This window comes from Dicentrarchus labrax, unplaced genomic scaffold (assembly GCF_905237075.1).
Source record: "Dicentrarchus labrax unplaced genomic scaffold, dlabrax2021, whole genome shotgun sequence".
Classification (NCBI taxonomy): domain Eukaryota; kingdom Metazoa; phylum Chordata; class Actinopteri; family Moronidae; genus Dicentrarchus; species Dicentrarchus labrax.
This window is the reverse complement of record NW_026136704.1, coordinates 17,340,930-17,368,124: the sequence shown is the minus strand read 5'-3', so window position 1 is coordinate 17,368,124 and position 27,195 is coordinate 17,340,930. Positions and strand designations below refer to the sequence as shown.

The 27,195-nt window shown below is 40.4% G+C and overlaps 3 protein-coding genes and 1 long non-coding RNA gene across 10 annotated transcripts in view; 1 reads left to right on the top strand and 3 right to left on the bottom strand.

Moving 5' to 3' along the window:
- Positions 1-167: 167 nt before the first annotated feature.
- Positions 168-10,401, bottom strand: LOC127361926 (probable E3 ubiquitin-protein ligase HERC6). Its single transcript, XM_051397093.1, has 23 exons — positions 10,145-10,401; positions 9,027-9,183; positions 8,863-8,939; positions 7,897-8,124; positions 7,304-7,395; positions 7,058-7,185; positions 6,796-6,950; positions 6,289-6,344; positions 6,045-6,136; positions 5,880-5,939; positions 5,684-5,780; positions 5,340-5,520; positions 4,878-5,029; positions 4,539-4,658; positions 4,313-4,411; positions 3,960-4,139; positions 3,676-3,816; positions 3,234-3,400; positions 3,022-3,088; positions 2,867-2,937; positions 2,185-2,368; positions 1,136-1,238; positions 168-972 (listed from the first exon to the last, which is right to left on the bottom strand). Exons 1-23 carry the CDS (start codon positions 10,362-10,364, stop codon positions 740-742), a joined length of 3,060 nt encoding a protein of 1,019 aa, XP_051253053.1. The 5' UTR covers positions 10,365-10,401; the 3' UTR covers positions 168-739.
- Positions 10,343-17,580, top strand: LOC127361928 (uncharacterized). 2 transcript variants are annotated; one of them, XR_007884368.1, is made up of 3 exons: positions 10,343-10,471; positions 11,113-11,232; positions 16,639-17,580. It is a non-coding gene; the product is annotated as an uncharacterized LOC127361928 (long non-coding RNA). The 2 variants fall into 2 exon arrangements; XR_007884369.1 differs by having other exon boundaries at positions 10,376-10,498.
- Positions 11,004-20,702, bottom strand: LOC127361925 (NACHT and WD repeat domain-containing protein 2). 2 transcript variants are annotated; one of them, XM_051397091.1, is made up of 10 exons: positions 20,513-20,702; positions 20,269-20,357; positions 19,170-19,277; positions 18,279-18,476; positions 17,805-17,937; positions 17,575-17,723; positions 16,670-17,017; positions 16,289-16,390; positions 15,036-15,801; positions 11,004-14,517 (listed from the first exon to the last, which is right to left on the bottom strand). In XM_051397091.1, exons 1-10 carry the CDS (start codon positions 20,583-20,585, stop codon positions 11,360-11,362), a joined length of 5,124 nt encoding a protein of 1,707 aa, XP_051253051.1. In that variant the 5' UTR covers positions 20,586-20,702; the 3' UTR covers positions 11,004-11,359. The 2 variants fall into 2 exon arrangements, with proteins under 2 accessions (XP_051253051.1, XP_051253052.1); XM_051397092.1 differs by having other exon boundaries at positions 17,805-17,934.
- A 232-nt stretch (positions 20,703-20,934) lies between these two features.
- The window catches only part of LOC127362073 (F-BAR and double SH3 domains protein 2), a 66,743-nt gene continuing 60,482 nt past the window's right edge, over positions 20,935-27,195 (bottom strand). For all 5 annotated transcript variants that reach the window (XM_051397348.1, XM_051397350.1, XM_051397351.1 and 2 more), the window contains 3 exons: positions 26,186-26,378; positions 25,949-26,037; positions 20,935-25,257 (listed from right to left, as the gene is read on the bottom strand). In XM_051397348.1, coding sequence (XP_051253308.1) covers positions 25,165-25,257; positions 25,949-26,037; positions 26,186-26,378 — 375 coding nt within the window. In that variant the 3' untranslated portion in view covers positions 20,935-25,164. The remainder of the gene's footprint in view (positions 25,258-25,948; positions 26,038-26,185; positions 26,379-27,195) is intronic.

The window sequence follows — 27,195 nt, the reverse complement described above, 5'->3', positions numbered from 1 at the left end:
AAACGTGAAAAGTTTTATCACAGAAAAGTATTTTGGCTAAATGTGCGTTACAGCGAGTGATCAACTCTTTATGGAGGGAAGTATATGATATTAGAAGATTGTGTTTTGATTGTTGCTATATGATTTAGAAAAGAACATAGTTACAATTATTTTGTTTTCAGCCAGTATTGCATAGAAAAACATTTATTTCGTAGATTATTCAGGTACAACTTTTTCTTCAATTACAAAGTTTTTTGCACAAACAAAACATCTGCTTAAGCTTGTATAACATGGACAGAATGAATACTTAATGTTAATAATGTCATGATATAAAGTGGGAAATAAGTTAAATAATCATCTCAGTAGGATGGATCGAAGCAGAGGCTGAAAGCAATGGCAGTTGAAAATGTCCAATATCCGTCCACATGATGTGGGTACTAAAAACCAGTGATTTTATTAATGCATTCTGTCCCTGTTTATTATCTCTGTTGTGATTTATTTATTTATTTTTGACCCTTCCATCCTGGTTATATGTGGAAACATTTATTCTAACTTGTAACACAAGACCTCAACATATAATATGTGCGAGTGCTATCAAGTGAAATTAAAACACAAATACACGTATTACTGCCCATTTTCTCAAACTACTAAATGACAGCACATAGGCTGCTGATCTACTTCTGTTAGGTCCCTTTATAACGTAACACTAGTAAACTAACCCAAACCTTACTGAAGTGTTTCTAAAGAAGCCTTCCTAACTTCACTCTGTATTCTCTGTTTTCCAGAAGCCTCTGTTGTGATTAATGGCCTGAAGAAGCCTGGTCTGCATTATCCTCTCGACCGGGTATCTCTGGTAGATGGGCAGTAACAACAGAAGATGACAGGTGAGCGCTTCTGGCAAGTGGCGATCACTGGAGTCAGGCAGGACGGCGACTGTCATCTTGATGCTCTCCATACCCAGGAAGGGCACACGGTCGCAGCCTGTGAGGAACACTGGAGACACAAACAACAAAGAGATGTCAATAAAGCATCTGATTCTAAATCTAACGAAAATAAATACCAGGGAAACACTCTTCATTAAGTCTTAATGTGATTGAGACAGCATCACTCTGATGTAAAGTTAAACTTGATGAAAGATAATAAGCATAATACTCACAAAGGAATTTCTTCTTTTCCTCTTCTGTCAGTTCCTGAAACACCTCCCAGAAGGTCACGATGTTTGGATGCTCAGCATTGTAGACTCCTTCATAAACTGTGTTCTGTTTGGGAAGAATAAACAAATATAAGTAGATATCTATCAAATTAAATGCACATGCTGGTGCTGTAAAATGCAAACTATAAACAGTGATGTGAAAGTAAACTACTGTAATTAAGTACAATTTTAATGTAATTAAATTTCAGTTTATGCTACTTCATACTTCTACTCTACTACAGTTCCACAACTACAAAGGGAAATCCACCACTACATTAACGCATTAACAGCTAAAGTTAATATTTACTGTAAGATTTGACATATAAATGTAAATATCTTATAAAACACAACACATTGTCAAAGATTAACCAAGTGGTTCCTAATCTTTCTGGCTTGTTAACCCCATAGGAAAAAGTAGTTGGGGACCCTTGTCACATTTCAGATGGCTGAGTTAGACTTTTAGATGGTTTCATTTAAATAACTGTTTGAGGTCCAAACAAGTAAAATTATTTATTTCAAATTTAAGCAAATATTAGATAAAAGTATTTTTAAAAATGTATAAATATATTTGTGTAGCAGAGCTTTTTTTCTAAACTTCTCTCCCATACATTTTTCATTTTGATTCCCTACATTGTGTTACAGTATTGTTTTTAACAGGTAATCTTATTGCTGTGTTCAGGTGATGGGTGCCAAAAAAATGTTTTATCTGAAAACAAACACCAAGCTGTTCGACAGCTGACTTACTTGGGTGGCTTGACAAGCACTTCTGACAGTAGGAAATATTTTAAAACTTAAAACTCAAAACTTAACTCATATTATCTGACAACATATGATGTGCAATATAAAACTGTCAGTAAAAGTGTAAAATCAAGTCATTTAATCTTGTTTGTTGAGTATTTTGATACTGAATTCTTGTTTAAAGTTAATATAAAATTCAGAATATCTGAAATTGAAAATTTAATATAAATATACAAATATAAATATCACTATCAACATTTCTGACTTCAGCAGACCTGCTTGAACATCTCCCAGTCGTAGTTTTCTTGGCCCACCATCACCGCCTGCAACTCTTCTGGCTGGAAGAAGTCCACCACGTCGATATCACACACCTTGAAGAACCCTCTCTTGAACTCTTCGAACACTCCCTCCACTGATTTGTTGAAGACATAGTCGACATAGGCAGCAACAAACTCTTTCCTAGTTAAAAAAAATAATTACAATTAGCTTTAAGTGAGTGTTGACATTGTCCAGTGATCTTCTACAAAGGTTTCCCCCCTCACCTCACCACCGCAAGTCTCTGTATGCTTAAATGTTCCTTTATAATCCAAGAGTAATCACAATGAATCTTGAATGACAGAAAAGTATTGCTGCACTGCCCTCTGTTGGCTGACACTTTCAACTCTGCATATTTACCCAGCCATGTCACAGCATGAGTTTCAACTGCTAAATGGCAGCAATAGCAGGATTATCAGCTGATATGAGAATTATGTGTCAGTTAACAGTGTACAGGGTAAACTGGGAGGATATCAGATACACAGGCTGATGGAAATGTAACACATGTTTTAAGGCAACAAAATGCACTTTTTCATGGCTTTTCAACATGAATATGTGTCTACCCCCACCAAAAGAATACCTAGTGAACCTATTTCACTGTTTGCCACACACATTACATACAGTAGTTGTGTATAAACTTACTTGTTTGACGCTGTGACAGGTTTTTCAGTTTCTGTCGGATCAAGCTCAACAGTCTCTCCACCCCAGGACACCTGTAACGAATAATGCCACACTTGTAGGCATTGTAGTATGAAATAACACTGGCAGTCATTCTAATTGTGCTTTGGTTAACCTACAGTGAAAGTAGTCTCCATGATTTGGACTTCTTCAGGCGTGTAGTCCTCCAGCATGCACCGGCAACACCTGAAGACACAGTGAATATACGGAAAGAACAATTAAACATACCTTTGACCTGCAAACCACCAAACAGACAATGTAACAGAAGAATAGAAACATCAACAATACAACAAAAATCGCGACTCTCCGTGTTGCATTTTTCAAATCTTACTCTCCAACCCCAGGTTCAAACTCCCTCATGTCATCCAGCGAGGGTTTGACTCTGAGCAGCTTCTTGAAGAGAACCAGTGGGAAGGGCATGTGGACAATGTTGTGGTTGAAGAGAGCCAGGCCGCACAGAACGCCAAACAAGAAGTAAGTCTTCTCCTCCACTATTGGCTGTTTGTTTGATGAGAGAAACATCAATACAGTTCAAGTCCAAGTTTCAAATATACAGTGCGTGTTGCTTTAAAGGACAAGTGTGTAGGATTGAGAGGCAACCCGTGGCATCTGTAGCTAAACTTTTAACAGCTAAATATACACTAATGAAAACGTTCCTATGCATATTATATTCCCACAGATCCTCCTAAACACACTGGACCTTTAACTCTATCTTTAACCCTTTAACTCTAAAACGGGGCATCACCATAAATCAGGTCAAAGCAGAATCTCACCTTGGAAGGGAACCAGGCCAGAGTTTTCCTCTCATTGTACATGAACATCTCAGACTCTGGAGCCATCAGCTCATCAAACAAATGCAGGAAGAGGTCCTTTTTGTTAACATTCATCACCTTACGGTCATCCACAAATTGCACCTAGGAAGGATAGAATTATACTTTTTTAAATACTCCACTGGAGTGAGCACCACTTTAATTACTAATTAAGTCGTATAAAGACAGAAGTTACCAAATTTAGCTTCAGAACACTAAAGCTGGTTAAGTTTTGATAGCGTTTTTACCAAAAGCTCCCTTTTGAAGGCGCAGTGGTCGGCTGCACTGAGCTGTCTGAAGGTATCCTCGACCAGGTGAGTTCGTCTCAGAGTTAGCTGGAAGACCGGAGCCGGGGCAGCGTCTGGACAATCTATCAACATTTCATTAGGCCACGCCAAAGACCATTCATGAATGAACCTTTGCGCTGTCTGAAATCACAAAACCCAGATAGAAAGCAATTTCAATATAATTATATAGTATACGAAATAGATATCTAATTATCAAATGTAAAATTAAGTAATAACTGCTCACATTATTATAAAGTGTCATTAATGGAGACCTTCAGTAAAAAGTTAACAAATGATCGATTTTTAATACATACCTTTGTTATGTGTGCAAAGATGTTAAAGATCGCAACCTTGCAAACCAGATTGAAAAGGAACGGGTACCGGCAGAAAATGGCAGGAGTGTTCTTGTCATCCTTTAAGAAAATAATTGATGATTTACTAAGAAATAATTTCAGCATTAAGCAGTGAAACAGAAAACCATTCAGGAGAGGACGGCTTGTTCCTCTAAAACACTGCCACACTGAGTTTGTGTGTTTTTACCTCCAATTTAGAAAACGTTTTCCAAAGAGTGATGTCCTCAACTGGCTGCACACAACTGCTGATTTCCTCCACGTAAAAGGTGCTCAGTGGGAGTTTGTAGGACTTTCCAACTTTGTTTGCCTGTGAAAAATATATAAATTACAAAAACGAAAAACAGAAATATTATGCAAACATATTTTCATTTTGTAGTGCATGAAAAATGCTGGATCATACAATGGTGATCAGACATCACCTTCAGTTCTGGCCATTAGTCAGTATTTGTCAAATTTGTCAAAACCAGTAAACACTTGATTTTCAATTCAGTTTTCATTTAAATTATTCATCACACACAGCACTGACTTTGTAGAGCAGCTTGAGGACTTCCAGCAGGTATCTGACTCCTGGGTTGTGAGTTAGCAAGAGGCCACTTTTTAGCATGAAGGCCAGAGCGTTTTTGAACACCATGATGTGATTCATTAGCATGGAGGGTGCCAGGGAAGACCACCAGTCTTCTGCAGCATAAAAACAAATACAATACATTAGTTATTAAAGAGAAGAACAGTTTTAACTACTGAAGGCTGTGTATAGTTTTATATCATACATTTTACAATTCAGCTGGAATAGATTGTGTGAAAACTATTTACATCAGGGGAAATACAAACTTTTATTTCTTTTAATTCTAAAATACATGGCCACATTCAATATGTAATGTCTAATTTTGTGAAATTTGTCAATACTGTACAGTAAGCTCAAGAATGGTTACATATCTTCCCAAAGCTGCGACAAAAAGTTTACTTAGGGTAAAAAAAAAATAAAGTTTACTTAGGGTCATCTGATTCTTCTCATTCTGCTCTGTGATAACGACAGCCAAAGGCAGCACCCAGTTTATGACATGAGAGTCTTGTTGGAGAAGGGGACACGTCAGCAGAATCAGGATGATCTCTGGTGATTTAAGTGCAGTGCTTGAAGCGAAAAGCAAATCAATCAGGACTTTAAGGTCTACCTGCATGGAGAAGAGATCAATGAGATAACATGCAACACAACATGGTTCAGAGCCTGGTGCTGCACATAACACGGGGATAAATAACTCACTCAATCAACTTATGTCATTAAAAGAACAAATTATCTCAATGATGCATGAAAATGATTAAATGTATGTTCTTAACTGATTGTTTGATCCATGGTATTGCCAGCAGCTGGTCGAAAGCTCGGCTAGCTGCCTCAAGGTCCACAGTTAAGGCACCTGCTTTAGATGGAGACCCACTGATACCCAAAGCAAAGCATTAAAACATGTGGCAGGTCAATATGCAAAACTGACATTCAGATCATCTTTTAATTCTGCCAATAGAAAAGAGGACTCACTTTGCCTTTGTGAAACTTGCAACAAGACTTGAACTTGTCAAAAACATCAAACATATTTCTCTGTTGAGTAAAGAAAGAAATTCGGAGGCTTACAAACACTGTAGTTACATAACACATATACTTAATACATAAATATAACATACAATACAATTATGAAAAAAGGACCTCTTTGCCGCTTCATTGCTGTGTTTCATTGTCAACCATTTTTGTAGTTTTGTCTCATCCAGCCGCCCAGTTATCTGTCCTCGTTCCAATCTCTTAAAAGACAGACATGAAGACGTTTTATACAAGGGCACATTAAAGCCATATGAGATCAGTTTTACACTAAGGTGCTTAACTTAAAAAAAAAGGGTAGCTTTGTGTGAAAGTCAATAAAGACAATGAGTTTTCAAATACTTGAACGTGTTACCTGTGTAGGTGAAGCATAAGCGAAGTTTGTATTCCACCTGGTCGATATTTTCAGGTCTGCTCAAACAAATAAAAACCAATAAAAACACACATATAAATGTTACCTAAATCTTACACCACTTTCTACTATAACAGAACACAAGATTGAAACAATACTCATTTAAATTAATGTTTTACTGCCAACTGTTTCTATTTCTGAACATTTATGAGAAACTGTCCAAGAATGGGTTACTGTAGAAACATGGCAGTTCTACATGGCTACTGACTTCAAGGTTCTACTGAAGGCAACCCACCGTGTCTGTAGATGAAAATGGCTCATTCTAAGGTAACAGAAACTAACAATTCTTAGATTCAGATGATTATACACAAACATACTTATATTCCATATTCCTCTTAAATACATAATAAATTACACACTGGACCTTTAATCTGAGATAATCATAAGATTAAAGTGATACGTAATGTGATAGGTAATGTGAAGAAGACCACACTGCCCATTTATACATACTTTCGGGTACGACTGCTGCGCTGTCAGTGGTCCACGGAAGCTGTACCAGAGTGGGAATCAAACTGTCCTCTGGTCTTCCAGTCCCAATTTGACCTTTGGCCCCATTGCCAAAAGCCCACAGCTGGCCAGAAGTGCCCAAAACCAGAGTGTGACGTCTGGGAGACAAGAAACAATCGTGAATTTACTGAGAAACTTCATATTATATAGTAATAGTACAACTCAATTACTTTAATTCTCAAAGTTTCAGAGTTCACATAAACACCTGCCACATGAAATCTGTGAGGCGAGTCCATCCAGACCATCGACCAGTCTGGGTCCCACTTCATCAGCAGAGGAGTTATGACCGAGCTGACCGTGGCGCCCCTCTCCAAAAGTGAAAACCTTGCCATCCTAGAAATCACAGCATCACATAATATCGTCATATCTTGACAGTGTGATCATTTTGTCAGTTTCTGTAAATCAACCCAACATATACGGCTGAGAAACAGGCTGGAAGTGAAGTTTGTACCTTTGTTAACACCGCCGAGTGCGCCTCTCCACAGCTTATGAAGGAGACACCTAGAGGTCTGAGGGCAGGTACCATACAGATGTTGAACCTGCCTGTTAAAGACAGGTAAGAAATAAAAAAAAAAATGGGAAGAATCTGATAAATTAGATGAAATATATAATCAGGAGGTTGATGTGAGGTTAAATGTACCAGTCTGTGCCTCTGATGTATCATCATGTTTTATTTCCCCAAAATAACACTTAAATCTTGATAACACTAAATACTTGTCTAAGGATCTACGTTTAGTTTGCAGCAAGATTTTTAGCCTGTTTTCAAGTTTCCAAATCCAAAGATTGTAGCAAGAATAACAAGTCATTGCTCAATTTGTACAACCAAAATTCGAATTAATTATATTTGTCTATATTGATGCTATTTATATTTTTACATAAAATAAGGTTGTTTTTTTTTTGTCATATAAAACTAGCAAGGAAGTCTCTAAGTTTGGCTACCTAAATAGAAAATCATAACTTTCTTTTTTTAAATTTAGCTCTATTACTCGAATATAACTATGTAGAGTGAGTTTAGTTTGACAATTGACAGTCAATTATTTGTACCCTTTGGATCCCTCCGGTTGAGCCCCAGCTGTCCAGACTGATTGGCCCCACAGCAGTACACCAGGCCTGGGAGTGTTAGGAACATAGTGTGAGTCGCTCCGGCAGAAATCTGGGTCACTGCTACACCGGTCAGAGCGCACACCAGGAGAGGTGTGTTCTGCAGTGACACATCCTTCCCCAGGCCCAGCTGACCATGACTGTTCAAACCCCACGAGTAGACATCTCCTCCTGGAAAGTGGAGAATAATGGAGCTAAATTTAATTAATCACAAAGTCTGTATACTCTATCAGTAGATGTAAGCAGGTAAAATCAATATTTAACTTAACTTAATTATAACTTTTACTTTCACAATATGTACACCATGACAACCAATTAAACCAATTAACCTACAGAGGTCATTACTTGAGCTTATCAATGTAATAATCAGCTATTTCTCACTGAACAAACGCATATCACATATAACACAGGTGGTATCACTAGGAAGTCATTTCAAGAAAATCAAGTTTCTTCTCAGGTTATCTACTCTATTTTTGCTCTAACTACAAGAGAACCTGTCATGCAGGTACTTGTCCTAAGATGAGCGCACAAAATGTCCACAGAAATGTGCCTGGCAAGATATGAAGAACAAATTCTTATTTACAATGGGCCCCGTGGCAAGACACGACTAAATGCAAACAAACAGGATGGTCTCTTTGGAGTTGAAGTAATCTTTTTTTGAGAGTTGAATATTGGCTGGACTGTGTCGCTGTGGTTGGTTGAAGCTGCTTATGTCAAAAACATTAATTTGCACACGATCATGTCTGCAGGGGAATTGGAAAAGTGGATTTGGAACAGTGGTACAGTGGCACAGTGGCAAAAACAAATCCTTGCTACGTTACACATAATTAAACAGCTGTCAAACTGGAGCTGGAACTGTTCCATGTAGACACACACAGACATCATCACTCAGGGTGTTCAGTGTTGTACCTTTAGTCAGTGCCAGTGAGTGGGAGTTTCCACAAGCAACCTGAATCACCGGTATTGGTATTGGTATGGGCACCCGACTGCATGTTGATGAGACAATAATAGATTAAAAAATGTCAAGTTTCAGTCATGAGTATGCACATTCATACATTTCACTGAGAACTTGCTTCGGTCTGTGACTGTTGCACAGTTGGTGTGGTGGTATGCCTAGCTGTCCATCCCCTTCAGCCCCCCAGGAGAACACGTGTCCAGATGCAGACACCGCCAGACTGTGGTCCTGGCCACAAGCCATCGACACCACATCACCCAGCCCCTCCACACGACCTAATACAGGAGGAAAGATGGAGAATCACAATCTGAAACCCATTTAGTTCAACAGCTAGGATGTAAAGTGTAACAATACAAATCTAAACATAATAACTTAAGTATAGTAATGAGCCGAAACTGCCTGAAAATGCAAACCTAAACACAGCATTTAAAGTCTGAGCCTGTGTTAAGTGCTAAATTACAATAGTGGAAAGTCAGTAAATACCTTTGCTCAAACACTACTTGAGTATTTTCATTTTATTCTACTTTATACTTCTGCTTAACTGAAGTCATTTGACAGCTATAGTTTCTGGGTCCTTTTTTTGCACCAAATCAGCTCAATGTGATTAACTGATATAGATCAAACTATCCAACACCAGTAGATAAAGTAGATAAAATAAGTTAAATCTCAACCTGCAACAAAAAATGCTCCTTACATGTGAATAGTTTAATAATAATAATAATCCAATAATATAATCATAAATCATTCTAAATGTCCTCTTGAATGCAGAAGTATTTAACATTGTAATATTGTTTTGGTTTAAATACCACTCACTATTACTGTATTTACCTATTCACCATTATTTATGTTCTCCAATATTTTGCAGTTCATCAGACAAAGTTCCCACCTGCACGTGAACTCAACGCACAATAAAGTGCAGTTTAGTTAACTTTCGTTGTGCAGACTGAAAACAAGGAAACGAAACTGAAACTTAGTTCAGTTAATTATCCTGCGTAACGCTGAGTTATGGCTCTGGGTGGATGCAATAAACTCATTAGGTTGTCAGCAGAAACTAAATACAAGATAAAGTTATTGCTTGGATGAAACTTTCTTGACAGACTCGAAAAAAAGAACCAAAGAAAATTATAATAATTCAATAGCTGAACTTTTGTTATTTAACAGTCAGCCAGGAATATTCCTATATGAGTCTATTCTACAGGCTTTTTGACAGATGTCCCCACTGTAAAGCCTACCAACCTGGTGTCCTTCCGTCTTTACATTTCTTTCGTCCAAGCTGTCTCTGTGAGTTGTGTCCACATGATAAAACGCCTCCATCCCTGGTGAGGAATAAAGTGTGCTGCTCCCCGCAGCAGATGTCGGTGATCACCCCGGGAAGCGTCCAGGACACCGGGCTGAGGGCGGTCTGTGGACCGTACTGTCCACTGGAGCTGTCTCCCCAACAGTTCAGCTGCACCATGTCTACACCTTGACTGATCTGCCTCTGTCTGCTGGAGGCGCTTTAAATCAACTGATGCTGCCTTCAAGGGCTGTCGGAAAAATCAAATCCCTATCGGAAATATGCACGTGAGCGACTCATTCTGCTAGTATTATGTAGGTATTTTGTAAGAATTAAAGTGACTAACAATAACCCCGTTTGTTATTCGGTGTAATTTGTTATTTATTTCCGAGCAGTGCACAAACAATAGGATGTACGAGAGAAGTATTACAATTTACAAGCTTAGAGAGTAACAGGGAAGGCAACATGAGCGGAATGACAGATCTCTTATCTTTAAAAAGTTAGTTTCGATTATTTAGGCTTTACATAAGAAATGTGACGCACTCTTAAATGTCTAAAAATACAACCTTATCTACCTGCAATGAGAACAGGTGTGACTTTTTTTGTTTTTATTGTGAACTGACCCAATGTGCAGAAATCTTTTTTAGTCAATAAAAGGCCAGGGTTTAGATTTTTTGAAAACATACACACAAGATACTCTCTATATATCTATTTTCTGACATTGCTGCCAAGAGGACAGTCATTCTTATACAAAAAGTGATGTAAGCATGTTAGATTGGCATTACTTCTCACCTCAGAAACATGAATATAAACAAGACATTCATACCACATTACTTTATTCCAAATAAATGTGTCAAGATGATCTCTGTGTTCATACATGCAGTAGATGTGGCCGGAACTGCTCAGTTATTTGGTTTTCTTTTCACAGAAATGAAACTGGATCTCAATGCTTCTGCTGTGAAGCGTATCATCAACCTGGACCAGCTGAAAATGAAACAAAAGGTGCTGCAGGCTTACAGAGGTGCTTAGAAACAGTTTAACCATGCAGGTGTTTATATTTATATATATCAATATATACATTTTACATACAACACATTCTTCACTTTGTGTGCTGTCACATTTATTATCTGTATACATGCATTTTAAACGTGGTCAAACAACAGTGTATAATGATCTTAAGGCCATGCGATATTGGGGGTTGCTAGAAGTAACCAGCTGGATGGCGTTCTCTCAAAGGGGCATTGCTTCAACTGACCATTCAGATTATCTCTGCACCTGAACTCCTCCCCATTGATCGCGAGATCTGAAATAGAATACACACCTACAGACCCGTCCTCAAAGCCCACGAACACACACTGACGCTTGTACGCGACCAGAGTCGACGGGTTCTTAGACAGACACACACTTCCTATTCTTTCCCCATCTGTGAGTCGTACGACTGTGAGGACGGGCCTTGCATGCAGGGAACAGACGCAGCTTTTCTCCAGGGTGGTGGGGTAGGATATGTAGGCAATGTAGCATCCATTTTTATCCAAACACGCTTTAATGACAGGACCCTCAGCTTTGAATGAGCACAGTCTGACCTGAGATAGGTCCATGAGGTTGATCACTTCATTATGAGTAGACAGCAGGGCGTACTTCCCATTAGAGGACATTTGGAAGTGTTGCGGCTGGCAGTGAAACATATAAGGCAGCTGAAAGTGCCTGCACACTGTCTCCTCTGCTACTTTCCAGGTGTACACTGCCCCTGAGGCAGCCATCACAACCACAAAGTCTGGGTGCTCTGAAATTGTATGGAAAGCTACAACAAGCTCCGAGTTCGCCACGCAGGAGAAGCGCTTGCTGATGGCGCCCGACCACAGACTGGCAGCTAACAGGTCCCCACGGCGAAGGCCAATAAGGAATGTGTTTTCAGGTGACACCTGGGCGTCACGTAGGTATGAGTGTATGCTGCACACAATACTCCCATTCACCAACTTCCAAACCCGAGACAACCATCGCTCAGAAATACTCACCCCAAAGTTACCATTGTGGGTAATAAGGATGTCTGTTGCTCTGCTGCCACTCATACGCAGGATGTTCTCACCTGTTTCTGTCTGCCAAACGTAAATTTCCCCCGCTGAGAGTGTCACAAGGTGGATGTCATTAGGAGAAAGGCGCAGTTTTTCCACAGGACCATCATGTAGGATGTTAGCATGTGGAAGTCCTGTTTCTAATCTCCATCTCCACACCGTCTCTGACCCATCAGTGGTGTAGAACCACTCGCCTGTCCGTTCGACCGCTACTTCTTTCACGCCACACCCCATTTTCGGAGCTGTACCTGCAGCTTCTATGGTCTCAGAGTCCCAAGCTGTCAGGCAGCCATCATGAGCGACACAAATGATATCTGAGGGCATTTTGAGGAGCGTACGAGGCTGCTTGTTTGCTTTTAAGGAGAGAACACAATGCCCTGTGCTGACCCTCCAAACCAAGACGAATGGACAGGCATTTAACAAAGCCAGGAAAAGGTGGCCATCCTGGGAGAGCACAGCTTGGGTGAAGGCCCTGCCCTGCGGAGCCAAAAACTGGTCCCACAACTCCCAGTCACATGTATCCCACAGAGTAACCTGGTGAGAGTGACACACCAGTAAAGTGTCAATTTCATCTGAGTAATCTGTATTGAGGATGTTATTAGATGTGTCCCCAGTAAAGCTTTCTTTGACAAGTCTGGGTGGTTTTGTTTTGGCTGTCACATCCCATAAGGTCACATTACCTGTCCTGTGAACACAAGCCATTTCCTTCTTGTCTTCACAGAGGAACACTGATGTAACCGCATTGTGGTTTGAGTTTGAACAGGTGCCAAGGAGGCTGCCAGTGATAGTGTCAAATATGGACACTGTGCCTTCTTCCTGCCCACAGTACATATAAAAGCCATTAGAGGAGCAAACCAAGCAGGTCACACAGCTCTGACACTGGAAATGAGTCAAGGTCTCACTGGAGACATCAAACACACTCACAAAACTCTCATCTTTCCACCACATGAATAGCTTCTTCTGACATGCAACAAACCCCTCTATTTGTGTTTGTTGGCTTGACTCTGGTACAAACTCTGTTTTCAAAGGGTCCTGAAGCTGTAGAAACATTTCTGGGCCTGTCACATCCCACAGGAAGAGCTTGTTGCACTGTGTGGAAAGCAGCATGAACTGACCGCTACTCTTCACTCCCGCAAACTTCAACTCCTTCTGCTCGCAGCTCAGTAATAGTTTTACTACATTACACCCAGAGCCTTTCCAAAACCAAACAGTGCCATCATCCATGACCTCTGCCACTATCCCACGCTCTGTCCCAGCTGCTTCTGCAACTGAAACGCCCTTGGTTTTGGCATCAAACTTTAAACACTGAACAAAGGGAACAGAGGAGGGAGCAGGGCTGAGCGCTACTCCTAACCCGCCTCCTCTTTTACTCCTCTCATTTCTGATGTCTCTGACATAACCTTTGAGCGCAGGAAAGACCTCCAGATAAGGGAGGAGGCTTGCCTCCATCACTGTCGGCAGCTGCAGGGGTGAGCTCTGCAGTAAGCAAGCACAAGAATTTAATATGCTTGCTAGGAGTGCTTTTTCCCTTGAAAACCGGGAGTGGGATGACCCCTCCTCACCCTCCAACATGGCTACCAGATCTCCCAGGAGTCCTGCTCGAACCACAGCCTGGTGAAACCCAAAATACATTAACAAATGCTCCAACTCCTTCCATTTGTTACTTCCTTGCAAGTGATGCAGTAATTCTGAGACCTGCCTCAAGTTCAGTCGGGCCACCTCTGTGGCAGAATAGGCAAACGGCTGGCTGGATGACTGTCGGTCTGTGTGTAGTTCCATTTGGGCGATGTCCATGTTTGGTCCAGATTTCAGTGGTTGAGAACTTCCATAAGCCCATCGGCCGCTGAAGTAGTCTGCCATCGCTGAATGAATCTCTTTCCTCACCTCACGAGTGCCTAAATACTTCTTAGCCACTACCAGCTTGAAATGCCTGCTCACCCAGAACAAGACACGAGACCCTGCAACTGTCCTCCTAATGAGAAACCTGCTCAGGTCCAATAGAAGTATCTCCACGTGGACTTGCGGGACCCTCATATTGGAGGAGGGACTCTCACCCTGCTGAAGATGCTCAGACAGCACCCCCTCATCACTGCACAGCAGATCAGCGAGCTCGGCCTCAGTGAGCCCAGTCCTGGAGAGGGTGAGGTAGGAGACAGCACGGGCCAGCATAGAGGAGCCATGTTTCTCCTCAAGGTGATCCAGCAGCGCAGAAACGGATGAATGGACGCCATCAGGGATAGACGACTCAGTCACATCTGAATCTGATGATGAGAGAAAAAAAAGGGACGGGGGGGGGGGCAGAACTGTAGTGTAATAAAATTGTCAACAAATTGCACTGTGGGACATGTTTTCATTCACTGTGAGCTTGTGAGCACTTGCTTGCCAGAAAGTGTTGCATTACTCTGAGAACCGTCTCAGCTGCAGCTTAACTGCACATGTAACAGGATTCTCAACATGATGATTTCAAGTTTATTTCTGCTTCTTAATTCTTTCAATAATGTAAATGTGTTTGACAACATAATATGAAAATGTAGTTCCTGCAAACATCGGCTTGTTTTTTATGTGATGAAATGTTGAAGCAAATCTTCATCAGCACCCTTGCCAAATCCCCAAGGCACCGCAGGGTACCGTAGTATTCACTTAGAGAACCTCTGCACCAGCACAAAAAATCTGTGGCTGGAAATAATCCCCAACAATTGCACTATTTACTCCTGTTTAAGTAACATTTGGTAAAAACTACAGCCCCCAGCTGTCTGGGTGTTTACTTTATTAGCCCTACCAGAGTGCCAGAGTGAGGTGTGCCGGTGCAGGAGTCGAGCGTAGAGAGTCAGGCAACAAGAATTCAGCGCCTGGTTCACCAGCGCCTGTTGTCCTGATGTCACCCTCCTCCCTGAACTGTCCAGCAGCGACGCCAACATCTTCACACACTGTTTCCTGTTCACCAATCCCAGCGGTACACACACATACTCCTTCTCACTGCCCTCTGACACACACTGAGGTTGACTTCCTTGTGGCGTGATGGCTTGCAGCACATGTGTTCGGTTGGAGGAGGCTGTGAGGATGAGTTTGACATTGGGAGGAAGAGGGGAGGGGAGGCTCTCAATGATTTGAGATCCAAAGTTGTTCTCGATGTGATCCAGGCCATCGAGGATCAGAACCAGAGGCTGTTTGGTAGAAGGCAGGAGGGAGAGGAACGATGAGAGACGTTCTTTAAGCTCAGACAGACAAATGTCAGGTTTTATGATGCCCGAAGGATCTGGGCATGGTACGGTACTATCGTCTTGGTTACGATCAGAAACAGGCTCTCTGGTGGTGGGTTCAGGGTGAGGATCCAGGCTACAGTTGGATTTGTGGTCCCTGAGGTTAGTGATACAGCTAGGATCGTCCAAGTCGCTGGGATTCTGCTCTGAAGACAGTTTATTGTGATATCTACTGGCAATTTGATAACACAGGCTCGACAACAGGTGCTTTGGAGAAGGGTTGATTGACAGGTTGCAAAAATAAGTGATCACCACAGGATCACAGTCAGGCAGCCAAGACTCTATCTGTGGAAGGAGACAGAAAGACAGAACACTTGCTCACACGTTATCCATGTTGTACAAATTCCTGACTGTCTCACAATGCAAATGTTTTGTAGGCATTGCGTTGCCCTTGTTTGCACGCATTTCATTTATTTCTTGGTTCTGTATTTTTGAACTTTTTTATGAATGCTTCTTGAGAAGTTTAGTCATATGAGGACTTAATAATATGTTATTCAAATACGTTTCACTAATAAGAAGGATAAAAAATTACAAATGTTCCTCTTTTTTACAAGTGTTTCTACTTCTTTTCTCCTATTTTTAATAAAAAGAAAAATGGAAGAAGTACATTTGTGTTCATCCCACTTAACTGTAAATATTTCCTCAAAAGGGGAGTTGAAATGGGACGAAAGTGAACTTTTATTGACAGATTATATCAAAACAACAAGAACATCACATGTAAATTTAATAGAACAATAACAGAAAGTTTTACATGTCACCTCAGTCCACTGACCTGTTGAGCACAGTGTGCCACCAGAACTGCTTTCCCTGTGCATGGTCCTCCTGTCACCACTAGTGGGTGCTGTTGTTCACTCTGCTCCACATAGGCTCTGACCTACAGCAAAAGAAAAGTTAACACTACAGTAGTGATGCTGTGGAGTACCTGAAATTATTGGCATCAGGAATCAGAATGTCAGTATCCATGGAGTGAAAAAAGTATTGAATCTTTTTATCTACTGATGCCACACAACAAACTTTCTTTTAATCTTCCTCAGCTGTTAACAGAAACAAACCACAAAAAGTGACCATATCAGGGAATTAATAAGCAGTTAAAAATGAAACATTTAATGTTTTTGTCTTCAGAAATCATCCAGAGAAACACCTTCATCCTCACCTTCTCCTCTTCTGGCCGAACGATGTCATAAAACCGGGACATGATGTCACACAGCTCCTCCTGCTCGGCCTGCTCTCTGGATAACGCATCACCGAGCTGAGAGGCTTCACTGCTTTCTAAGATGTCCAAGCTGTCAATCAACCCCACAAGATCAGAGTACACCTGCTGGCACAGAGACTTGGCATAACCCCGCCTCCTGGCTGTCGTGTAACCATGGCGACGGTCACACTCTGTGGCAGTGGTGTAGACTAGAAGCTGGGAGGAAGTGATGAGACCAGGGAGGAAGTTGTCACAAAGCTCTGAGAACAATTGTCCATCAGTGGGTGTTCTCTGGTCGGGGGTAGAAGCCTGAAAATACAGGATATGACGTTTTTTCTTTTACACCTATATACAATCTGCATTGGAAATACGTATTTAAATTGTATTTAATATTATAAGACATATATGACAAAAGCATCATTTATAAAACATAAAATGTCCTTATAGAGGCAAAGGATATAAAACATAGATATGTGACAGATGTGTCAAGTAAATATCAGGTTTCTGTGTCAGGAACTAATGATTAACTTAAAGAAAAAGGGAAAAAGGCACCCATTTTGCAAATGTCCCTTGTTAACAGAGGCACGGCTCGTGTTCTTCTCATATCACATTCACCTGAATCAAAACTCTTGATGTCTGGATGTACATAATATATATATATTATAATAGTTTACAGAGGTGATTTAATGTTTTATGTAAACATCTGGCTATGAACATGTGCATCTTTTCTCCTTCTGTGAAAACAAAACAAAAGATTTTGTTTCTGACTAATAAAACAAGGAAGAAAGAATAATGATAATGATAATGAGAATGGTATATAATGACACTCAGTCTGTGGTATAGTAACAAATAAATAACTCTCTTACCTCTGACTGTGGCTGAAGTTGTGAGTCCATCTCTCCCTTCTCTCTCTCTCCTTTTGCATTGATGACCTTATGGACGTAAACCAGGCAGCGTCTGATGATGTCATTATCAGGACGGTTGTCCAGAGCAAATCGCAGATCTGCATCGAGGGCTGGAGAGAAGCAGTAAAGCACACGTTACATTATACTTCAACACTCAAACCTCATGCACACATACATACAGTATCTCTCACCTGATCTGTAGTAGCTCTGGGCTCGCTCTGGGGTCATGAGACCGCCGTGGACACACAGACTCACAGTGGTCTGAAACACCTTCCTCAGCTCGTCTTCTTTAGCCTTCATCTCTTCCTCCTTAACCTCGGCCTGCTGAACAAAAACAGATACTTTACAGATATTTATCCAGGCAAATTCTGAAGGTTAATCATACACACATATTGAAATACAATGTTATCTGATCTGTGAGACTTATTATAGATTATTAAATATTCAGAGTAGCAGTAAAATACTAAAAGGGAGCTTTATTTCTGTAGGAAACTTGATTTTGTAAAAGACCTCTTCTATTCATACTCTAATCCATCAATAGGGGCACTGATCATAATTTGTACTTATTTAATTAGCAGCTGCACTTGGACAAATCTATTCATCTTTGCTTAATAAGGAAATCTTAATCACAATTTAATCTGAATGAAGACAGTAAATACAATCACCTGAGGACAGCAGGTGTGTCTGTGTGCAGGTCTCAGGCAGTAGGAGGGAGGGATGGTGTTCTCGTCCCTCTGGTACACTCTCTCCAGCTCCCGGGTGCTGACGCCCACCTGCTGGCCCTCCTGCAGCAGCAGCTGGTACTCTGACACCTCCACCTGGGCGGGCAGACTGGCTGTGCCATACTGATGTCCTACCAGGGCCTGCAGCACCGCCATGTGGGCACAGAAGGAACAGCAGCATGGGGATGCATTGTTCAGTAGTGCTTGTATTAATGTTTATGGATTTCTGTATCGTGTAATTCAAACAGCTCTGCAGTAAATTCTGTGATTCTTATAATTTAGTAACAAAGTACAAATACAAAAACTTTTTCCTCCCCCCCTACATTTAAACACAAATATCTGTACATTCCAAACAGGCTTGTTACTCCATTTTTAATGCATTTAAACGGCATTATCAATTTTGTTTATGTTTATTTATTTATTTTGCATCATTGCATGCCTTCCCCTAGTCAAGAACGATGCATATCACACATGACAGACATAACATGACGAAAACGACATAACAGACAAAATGTAATCAGAAGTTCTACTTTCACTGGAGTATTTTTAGTATCTGTACTTTTGCCACCTCAATTTAAAAGACTAGTTTGTAGGATTTATGATTCTGTAGATAAATATTCTCATTCTAAGGTAATAAAAACACAACAGTTCTTATTTTCAGGAGACTTTACACTAATGAAATCATACCTATGAATTATTATATACTATTTCGTCCAATAGATCCTCCTAAATGTTACTGGACCTTTAATGAAAGGTTATGGTGCCCCTGCAGAGCCCAAGGCACACTGTACTACTGTACACTGATGGCTTAATTAATCCTGGTGATTTATTTACCAGTAAAAACGGTCCTGTGGAGCTCTCTCTGCATTCTTTAATCAGCTGCTGTCTGGTGTTTTCATCTGGCCAACAACTGGGATCACTGGACTCAAATGGGTCTATCACCTACAGACACACACACAACATAATGATTAAAACAATCTAGAGGGGGGATGACTGAAAAGCACACAGTGCGGTGTAATAACAAATGGCCTGGTGGTGGATCAGTGACATATGATATGCTTCCATCTTTCTAATTACACAAGCTGCTGAAAAGAAGAGGCACAATGTGCTGGTTTAACTGCCACACAAACTAACACTGTACGCACAGAGTCACATTACAGCTGCTCATCCTCTTTTTTGCCTAATTTAATTAGGCAAAGTTGAGTAGAACTGACTACACTTTTACAGGAACGGCCTCAGGGGGATTGTGTGAAAGAATAAAGGACACACACACAACAGGAGGCTACCAAGAAATATTGCTTTTCACTGCTGGCTTGGAGCAATGTTACATAGACTAGACTTAATGATGCATGAATCTGTCTGTATTCATGTTTAAACAGTTCGAGTCAATTATTCCTCTAGTCAACTGATAGAAAATGAAGTGGGTGGCAGCTTTTCAGAATAGTTTGATCTTATATTGTAAATGGATTTTGGGCTTTGCCTTTATATTTAACATTTTATGTGAACATTTGCGAAAAAAAACCCTTTCGATTGAGAAAAAGATGCAAATTTTTGTAAGTTAGGAGAATAATGTCGGCACCAGCGACGCATCACTGTAAACAAAAACAACTTCATGGTTTGTAACTTCATTCCACACAAAGTCACAGATTTAAAGTAAAGGAAGTTCCAATGTTTCTTCCAGCTACAGCAATATGCTCCTCCTCCCCCTAAATGACATTAATAGTGCGAGTGGTTATGAAATTACATAAATTTTAATGTAGCATCAACAGTGCCTGCATCCTGCCTGCCAGTCAGTTTATGTTTATGCTGTTAAAGCGTCAGAAAGGATGTAAGACATTTAGTACCATCAAAGAAAAAAGCAGTAACAACACACTCTTACAATGATCCCTGACATGTTTTGCAGTGAGCAGGATTTAGAAAAGCGTGTACTCACCCTGACATCCAGCCCCAGTGTGTGTCGACAGTGCGCTCTAAGTTTGGGGAAAACAGTGTCTCTCAGAGCTCTGCGCTCCACGACACTATCTACACAGAGCACAAACACAAACATGAAACACCTCTAATCACCAAATAACTTATAGATCAGGATCAAAGAACACATAAACCTTTAATACATCATTTACTTTGTTTTAATTTGAGGAAACTCAGCTGGTAGTATGTATTATGAATCATGTACATACCCTCTGGGTTGGAGCACAGGTAGAGTTTCACACAGGATGAGCTGTGGGTGGACTTTGAAGGAGACCAGTCCATTTGTTTTCCTCTGGAGCACAATTTAAATAAATAACTACGGCTAAAATAAAGAAAAGTAAGGGAAGAAAACTTTTGGTATGAACATCAATGCTTCTCCTCTGCACTGTTGTTAGTCTTTTCCCTCCTGATCCACTCAGGAAATTCTGACCTCGGGTGTTTATAGAGTGTGTCATCGTGATCACACCCACTTCTACTGAGTGAAACGTCTACACAACACACACACACACACACAAACACAATTAGAGCAGATCCACACACACACACACACACACACACACACACACACACACACACACACGAACACATCAACAGAAACACACAAGAAAGCAGAATAACAGAAACAAAAAAACACTTTTCAATATTTTTTTATTAATTAACATTTGTACACAATAAATACAAACTTTGTTTTTTGTACAGCCAATAATAATATGCAGAAAGACTTTTGCACCTGTTCTCATTACTGTCACCATGGCAACAGTCTTTGAAGAGAGAGAAGGCTAGTTGTTCCACCACATTGTTAATAGCAGCAGCTGTGCAGCTGTGCCAAATTGAAGGATGAAAAATTAAAGAATTATATAATACATAAAATCCAAAAACAGGCCCGTATCAAATAATTAAACACTGTAGCGGACCAAAGGGACTGTCAGAAAGGGAGAATAATCTTGTTCAAACTGGCAACTGGCAACAAAAAGCCATAAATCTTGTATTTGACAGATTGAGACTGATTGAGCATTTATGGTGGGAAGTTCTGTGGGATGCTTCTGTAAACCATAAACTTCAAAACAAGTTTGAAAACCTCTATAAATAAAAATCCGAGTGAGGTCAAGGAGAGGCTGCTGTTGAAGATGATGCTACAACAGCAGAGGAGCAGAGGTTGGGATCTGAATCTGTAACCTATTCCAGCATACTCAACATTGTTAGGTGTGAATGCTACACAAAAGCTAATGCAAAAAGAAAACAAAGGTATTAGTATTTCTTCATCTCTTGCATCACTTTTTCTCAATCGACATAATTCAACTCCACCTTGCAAAGAGGAAACCCATCAACTGGAGCCCAGATCAGGACTTTCTTTCTCTTCTAACACGAATCCTAAAGCTGTGCCCCATTCCAGACTACATACTAATACTACACAGTATGCACTTTATACCAATCTTCATACTTTATACTGTTTTTGCTGTTAATATACAATAAATGAACATACTTTACAGTTGTGCACCAATATAAAATGTGCTATAATACTGCAACGTTGGAGCACAACTGATAATATCCTTACCAAAGACAAAGAAACACAGACTGAATGCTTTATTTTTAATATTTCTAGAGTTGTCTTAAAACAGGGCACAGTTAGTTTAAGCTGCAAGGAGCACCCTCTTATGTGTTGCATCCTGGGACAATATTGTCCGTCAACACCACACAAAGAATCAATAGAATTTCATATCCACACTGACGGTGAGTTTTATTTCAAAATGTCTTCAGTGTGAACGCTCTAGGAAAGCAAACCCTGGGTGACATAAATATGTAGGCAGGAAGTGGGACACATCTTTACATCAAACCTGATCAAAAGTCCTCCTCTCTCCTTAAAACAATCACACAAGCAAACAGCCAGGCCTATCGCAGGACCAAAAACACACACACACACACATTCTCTACAAGTCTTCATTCAAAACATCCCTTTCTATAATCACGTTTTTTTGGTTTTTTTGTATTTATAAGTTAAGGAAAACACCAAATTACATTGTCCACAATTATCTCTCCATCTCTTTGGAAGAGTGGAGAGTAATAATAATACAAAAAATCCTCAGTCACACTGAAATAAAAAGGATCGACCACAGAACCAGAAAGAAAAGAATAACTCTGATTTCTGTATTGAACTGCAGTGATTCACCAGAGTCTTTTCTATCCATTCTGATGTTATGTTAAGGTACTGCTACTTTCCAGGGAAGGTACAAATAAATAAAAGTGCTACGCTGCCCTTTAGGCAAGGAGTTTTAAAGGCTTGAAGGGTATTTAAGGGGGGAAGATTTATTTACTTTGAGTAAAAAAAACACAAAAGAATTGTACTTAGCTCCATTTGAATGTCATTTGCTAGTTCTGTCCATTTGGCATGATGCAACTGTTTTATTCCTCTCTTCTGTCTCTACCACCATTAATCATAGTTGAAATGCAAGATGGGAGGAAAACAAAAGGATGATATCAAACTGGAAATGTTGAAGGTTTGGTTTTCTGGATGTTTTCTGTGCTGTATTAAAATAAAATAAAAAAACATACTCGCATGGTGATGTGATGGAGTTGCTCGAGAAGACAACAGGGACAAAACAATACCCAGCGAATGTAATGCATGTCAACCAAGGATATATGTTATAGGCGAGCAAAATCAATGTGAGAGGAGATATGATCTGTTGGGATACAAGCTATACAGTTCCATCTGTGATTAATAAAAACTCCTGACCCCCAAATATGATCAGTGTCTACATGAGTTCAAATAAAACTTCTCTTTGTTACCACATAGTGAATACCAACAATTTCAGTTCCTTTGAAAAGCACCACCGGCTTCTTCTTGAACCAATCAGTGATGCAAGCGCACGGAGGGTCACAGAATGAGAGAAAGATATAGCAATGTGTGCGTAATATAATGTAGATGTGTATATGATAGCCACCGATTCACACTGACTGCCAATGGACAGAACAGACATTAGAGATAAAAGGGAGAGAAAGAAAGGAAGGGTGGCAAGAGGCGGAGGAAAGAACAGAAGGGAGGATCCAGCCTCCTTTTTCTCTCTTGTCCTTTCATCCTCTTCTTCCCTCTCCTCTTTCATCTCTCCTTCATACTGTATTTACAATGCCCTTTCAGTATAAGATGAGGATAAAACTTCCACTACATATCAGACATGGTATTCCATTCAGCTGAATTAGTCTATATGAAACGCTGTGCATAACATTCCTATGACAACAGTAATGTACTGTACTAATACACATTGAATACGTATGATGATAAGGACTATATATGGCGAGGGGAGGGTTGGCGAGGGGGGACACTGCGTCCACACACCACCCAGTTTCTCTGCCCATTTACTTAAACCCCAATTTCCAATCCGAATCATGACACGTTTGGCAAGTTTTAGACTTATTCGCTCTCATCAAGCTTACTTTGTATGACACTCACGTTAGAGTAAAAGGTATCAGATGAGTCAAAAATAATAAATACATCGAAACTAAAGAGCTTTCACTAGCTCATTTCATTCTTCAACTCATTTTTATATGCACACATTTTAAAATCCTGTATCTACTCCTTACTTTGCTTACCACATAGGGCTAGCTTACCTGAAAACACTAATGACACACACTGAGCATAAGCCTTTTTTTTGCTAGCTACAAAGCAGAAGCTGACTTTTGGCATAAAACTACACAGCACCCAAAGTTGTTCAGCAACACACCGTACTAAATACTGCTCTAGCATTCACGTATAAACATCTTGTAATGGCAGCTAAAGCCTTTTAGTCAGCAAGCTATTTGCTACGCTACTGCGCTACTTGGAAGTTCACACACTTAAGAGACATGCCTCGATATTAATTTAAATAATAAATGAGCCTTTGACTTTATTGTGTCATTTTGTACATTAAGTAGTGTGTGACTGAATGTCCAAAAATATAAAATAACCTAATTTCAAAATTTCTAGCTATCTAGCTTAGTTAGCGTTAGCTTGCCGAGTAGTTTATACAGTGACGCTACAGCAGTATGCAGTACGGTATCTGGAGGATTAACACAACAGTAGTGTAGCTGTTGTAGTTTTATGGTTTGCTTCAGCTAGCTAGCTGGTGCTCGGTGTGTTTTGCTAACAGTGTTTTCAGATTAGCTAGCCACACAGCCTTCCTCAAGAAGAAAAGGAAATGTTGCATGGGGAAAATAAATAAATGATTAAATGTATAGGTATAAACCATAACATTTCTTTTTTAAACAATATTATTATGTATTTAGTTATATTTTTGACTTGTCTTATAAGCCTTTACTACATTACGTTTGTTTCAGGGCTCAATAACTTTTCACACGTTTCATTATTTGTTCGTAAGTGAGTGAAAAAAGTTCTCAGATGTAGCAGAATGGTCTTGCGCAGAGAGATACACTACCGTACAGTATCTTGAAGTAAGCTTAACAAGATAAAAGGAAACTTGCAAACTTTCCCTCACACTCCCCCTCTCTAAACATTCTTCCTCCTCTTCCTCTTCTTCAGTGTGCTCGGGTTTGCTGCCCGTTGAGGTGAAGTTTTAAGGCAAGAATGGAAGGACGGGGAAGGACGGAGAGGGACGTGGGGGGGGCGGCTACTGCTGCACTTCATTAGGAAGCTAATACGGAGATTATTTAATTGGATACTCTGACTTCATCCCCTCCCTCTGCTCTCCTCCTCAACTTGAGGAGGAGAGAAGACGTGGAGAGGCCAGGGGCGTCGGACGTGGTTCAGTTCAGTTTACTTCACATCACTTTATTTAAGCTGACTTCAGTTCCCCAGCCTGTAGGATATGCATGTCTGTCATCTGTTTTTATTTTGTATGTCTCTATAACCGCCCGCCAGCTTGTCTGTCTGTCACACCAGCGTGATCTCCACCTCCTCCGTCTTGTCGCTCTTCTCCTGTTGTCGGCGGGGGTGCTGTTTGGGTGGAGGAGGAGCAGCTCGAACCTGCAAGAGAACATAATAAATGTAAGTTCAAGAAAAAAGGCACAAAAAAAAGGGAGGGAAACTATTGTCAAGGCAATAACAGAGATGCCCTACTTTTTCTCACTTGACAAACAGCATAATGTTCATTTCCTACTGGGGGACACAAACCTTTTATCTCCAAAAAGTATATTTAGTCTCTTCTTTTAGAGCCTGTTTTTAAATAAACACAGGAATGAAAATAACTGGGATTCACAGGCTATACAGTCTAATCAACACAAACATTTACATTTAACAAAACAAGGAAGGCAGAGAGAACCACGTGCCATAAAGGTTTGTGTTAAAGTCTGCGTTATGTAGGGCTGCAACTAACGACTATCAACTTATTGATTGATTCTGTTTGTCTATAAAATGTAAATAATGCAATTTCATCAGCTCATCAGTCCAAATAGGGACTGTTCGTTTTTGCTTGAAAACTGCTTTAAACGGGTAATAGTTATTAAAATAGAAGCCAATTAATATTAGTAATCCACTTTAAAATCTACTAGACAAAACACTGCACTGAGAACAACCACCACCACCACAATCTTAGACAAAAGCCTAACTGCTTAATCAGACAACTTCAACTTTGGCTCTAATTTCATATCAGAATATTATGATGACTTTGCTTTGTAAAAAACATCTTGCACACTTCTTGAATAACTATTATACTAACAGGTCGTAGTTTTCCCGGGCCTCCTTCAGGGGTGAATCTCAGTGGCTGCGGAAATCCTGGAGACACTGGACTCCTGCCAGAGCTTTGATCTACAGAGAGAGAGAGATAGATTTCTATAAACGCGCAGTAAAAAGCCACAATGACCTCCTCTCAATTAACTCAATTACATACAAACTTTTTCTGTGTGTTTGTGTGTGTGTGTGTGTGTGTGTGTGTGTGTGTGTGCGCGTGGCTTACTGTGGGTGGATAGCGGTCCCTTGTGTGACGAGGCGGGCGGTGGAGGCTTGTGCTCTCCGTTGAGTGCGGTGGAGGGTGAGCGTGGGAGAGGAGGCGGGGTGGAGGTCTCAGGGCTGGTGAAAGGGCTGATGGGAGGCTGGTCATACAGTGGAAGAGGTGGCAGAGAAGATGGCAACTTGAGCGATGGAGAAATCTAGAGAGAGGGACAGAAATAGAGAAATACATCACTGAAAATGTGCTGCTCACTTGTGATCCTGGAATAATAAGTCCTGTACTCTTTATCACAACACAACTGATTATACTGACTGACCATCATCTAACTGAAGTCAACTACACTGAGTCAGAGCTGAACAGTTTGGAATATAGACATAAGAAAGGCGTCCAAAGTGTAAAATTGTGTTTTTGAAAATATACTAAAATATGACAAATTCACAGGCTGAAACTGACCAGACTATAATTCGACCCAAGGAACACAAACATTATAAGTGAAAAGTTAGAAGAAAAGAAATGAATTACAGGCCCAAATGTTCACTGAACCTTGGCCTGACGGTAGTCTCCGTGACGTCACCTATAGGTGTCTGACAAGCCTTCTTGGCAGTCTTGACTCGGCTCCTGGCTAACCCAAAAACAAGCAAATACATAAGAGCAAGGGTGGAGCTGAATGAAGCCTTGTTACCGAACTCAGACGCCTGTGATGGCACCCACCCACCACCACGACCCTCAATAATAATTTAAATGGGTGAGTTATATAAAAATGTACCCCTCCTTATGGATAGGGACTTCCTCAGCCAGCCTCAAGTGGTCTTACGAGGAACTGGAGTTACTTCCTTGTTGTTAACCGGTTAAAAACTGGTACTATTCCAGAAAACAGAGTGAGTACACAAGAAAGAAACCAACATAAACAATATGCATGCATATGTCTGTAGGAGAAGAGATGAGATGCAGTAAAGGGTTAACTATAATTAGCGCTAATCTATAAAGCCTTAAACCTATATTTTTGTGTCAATCGC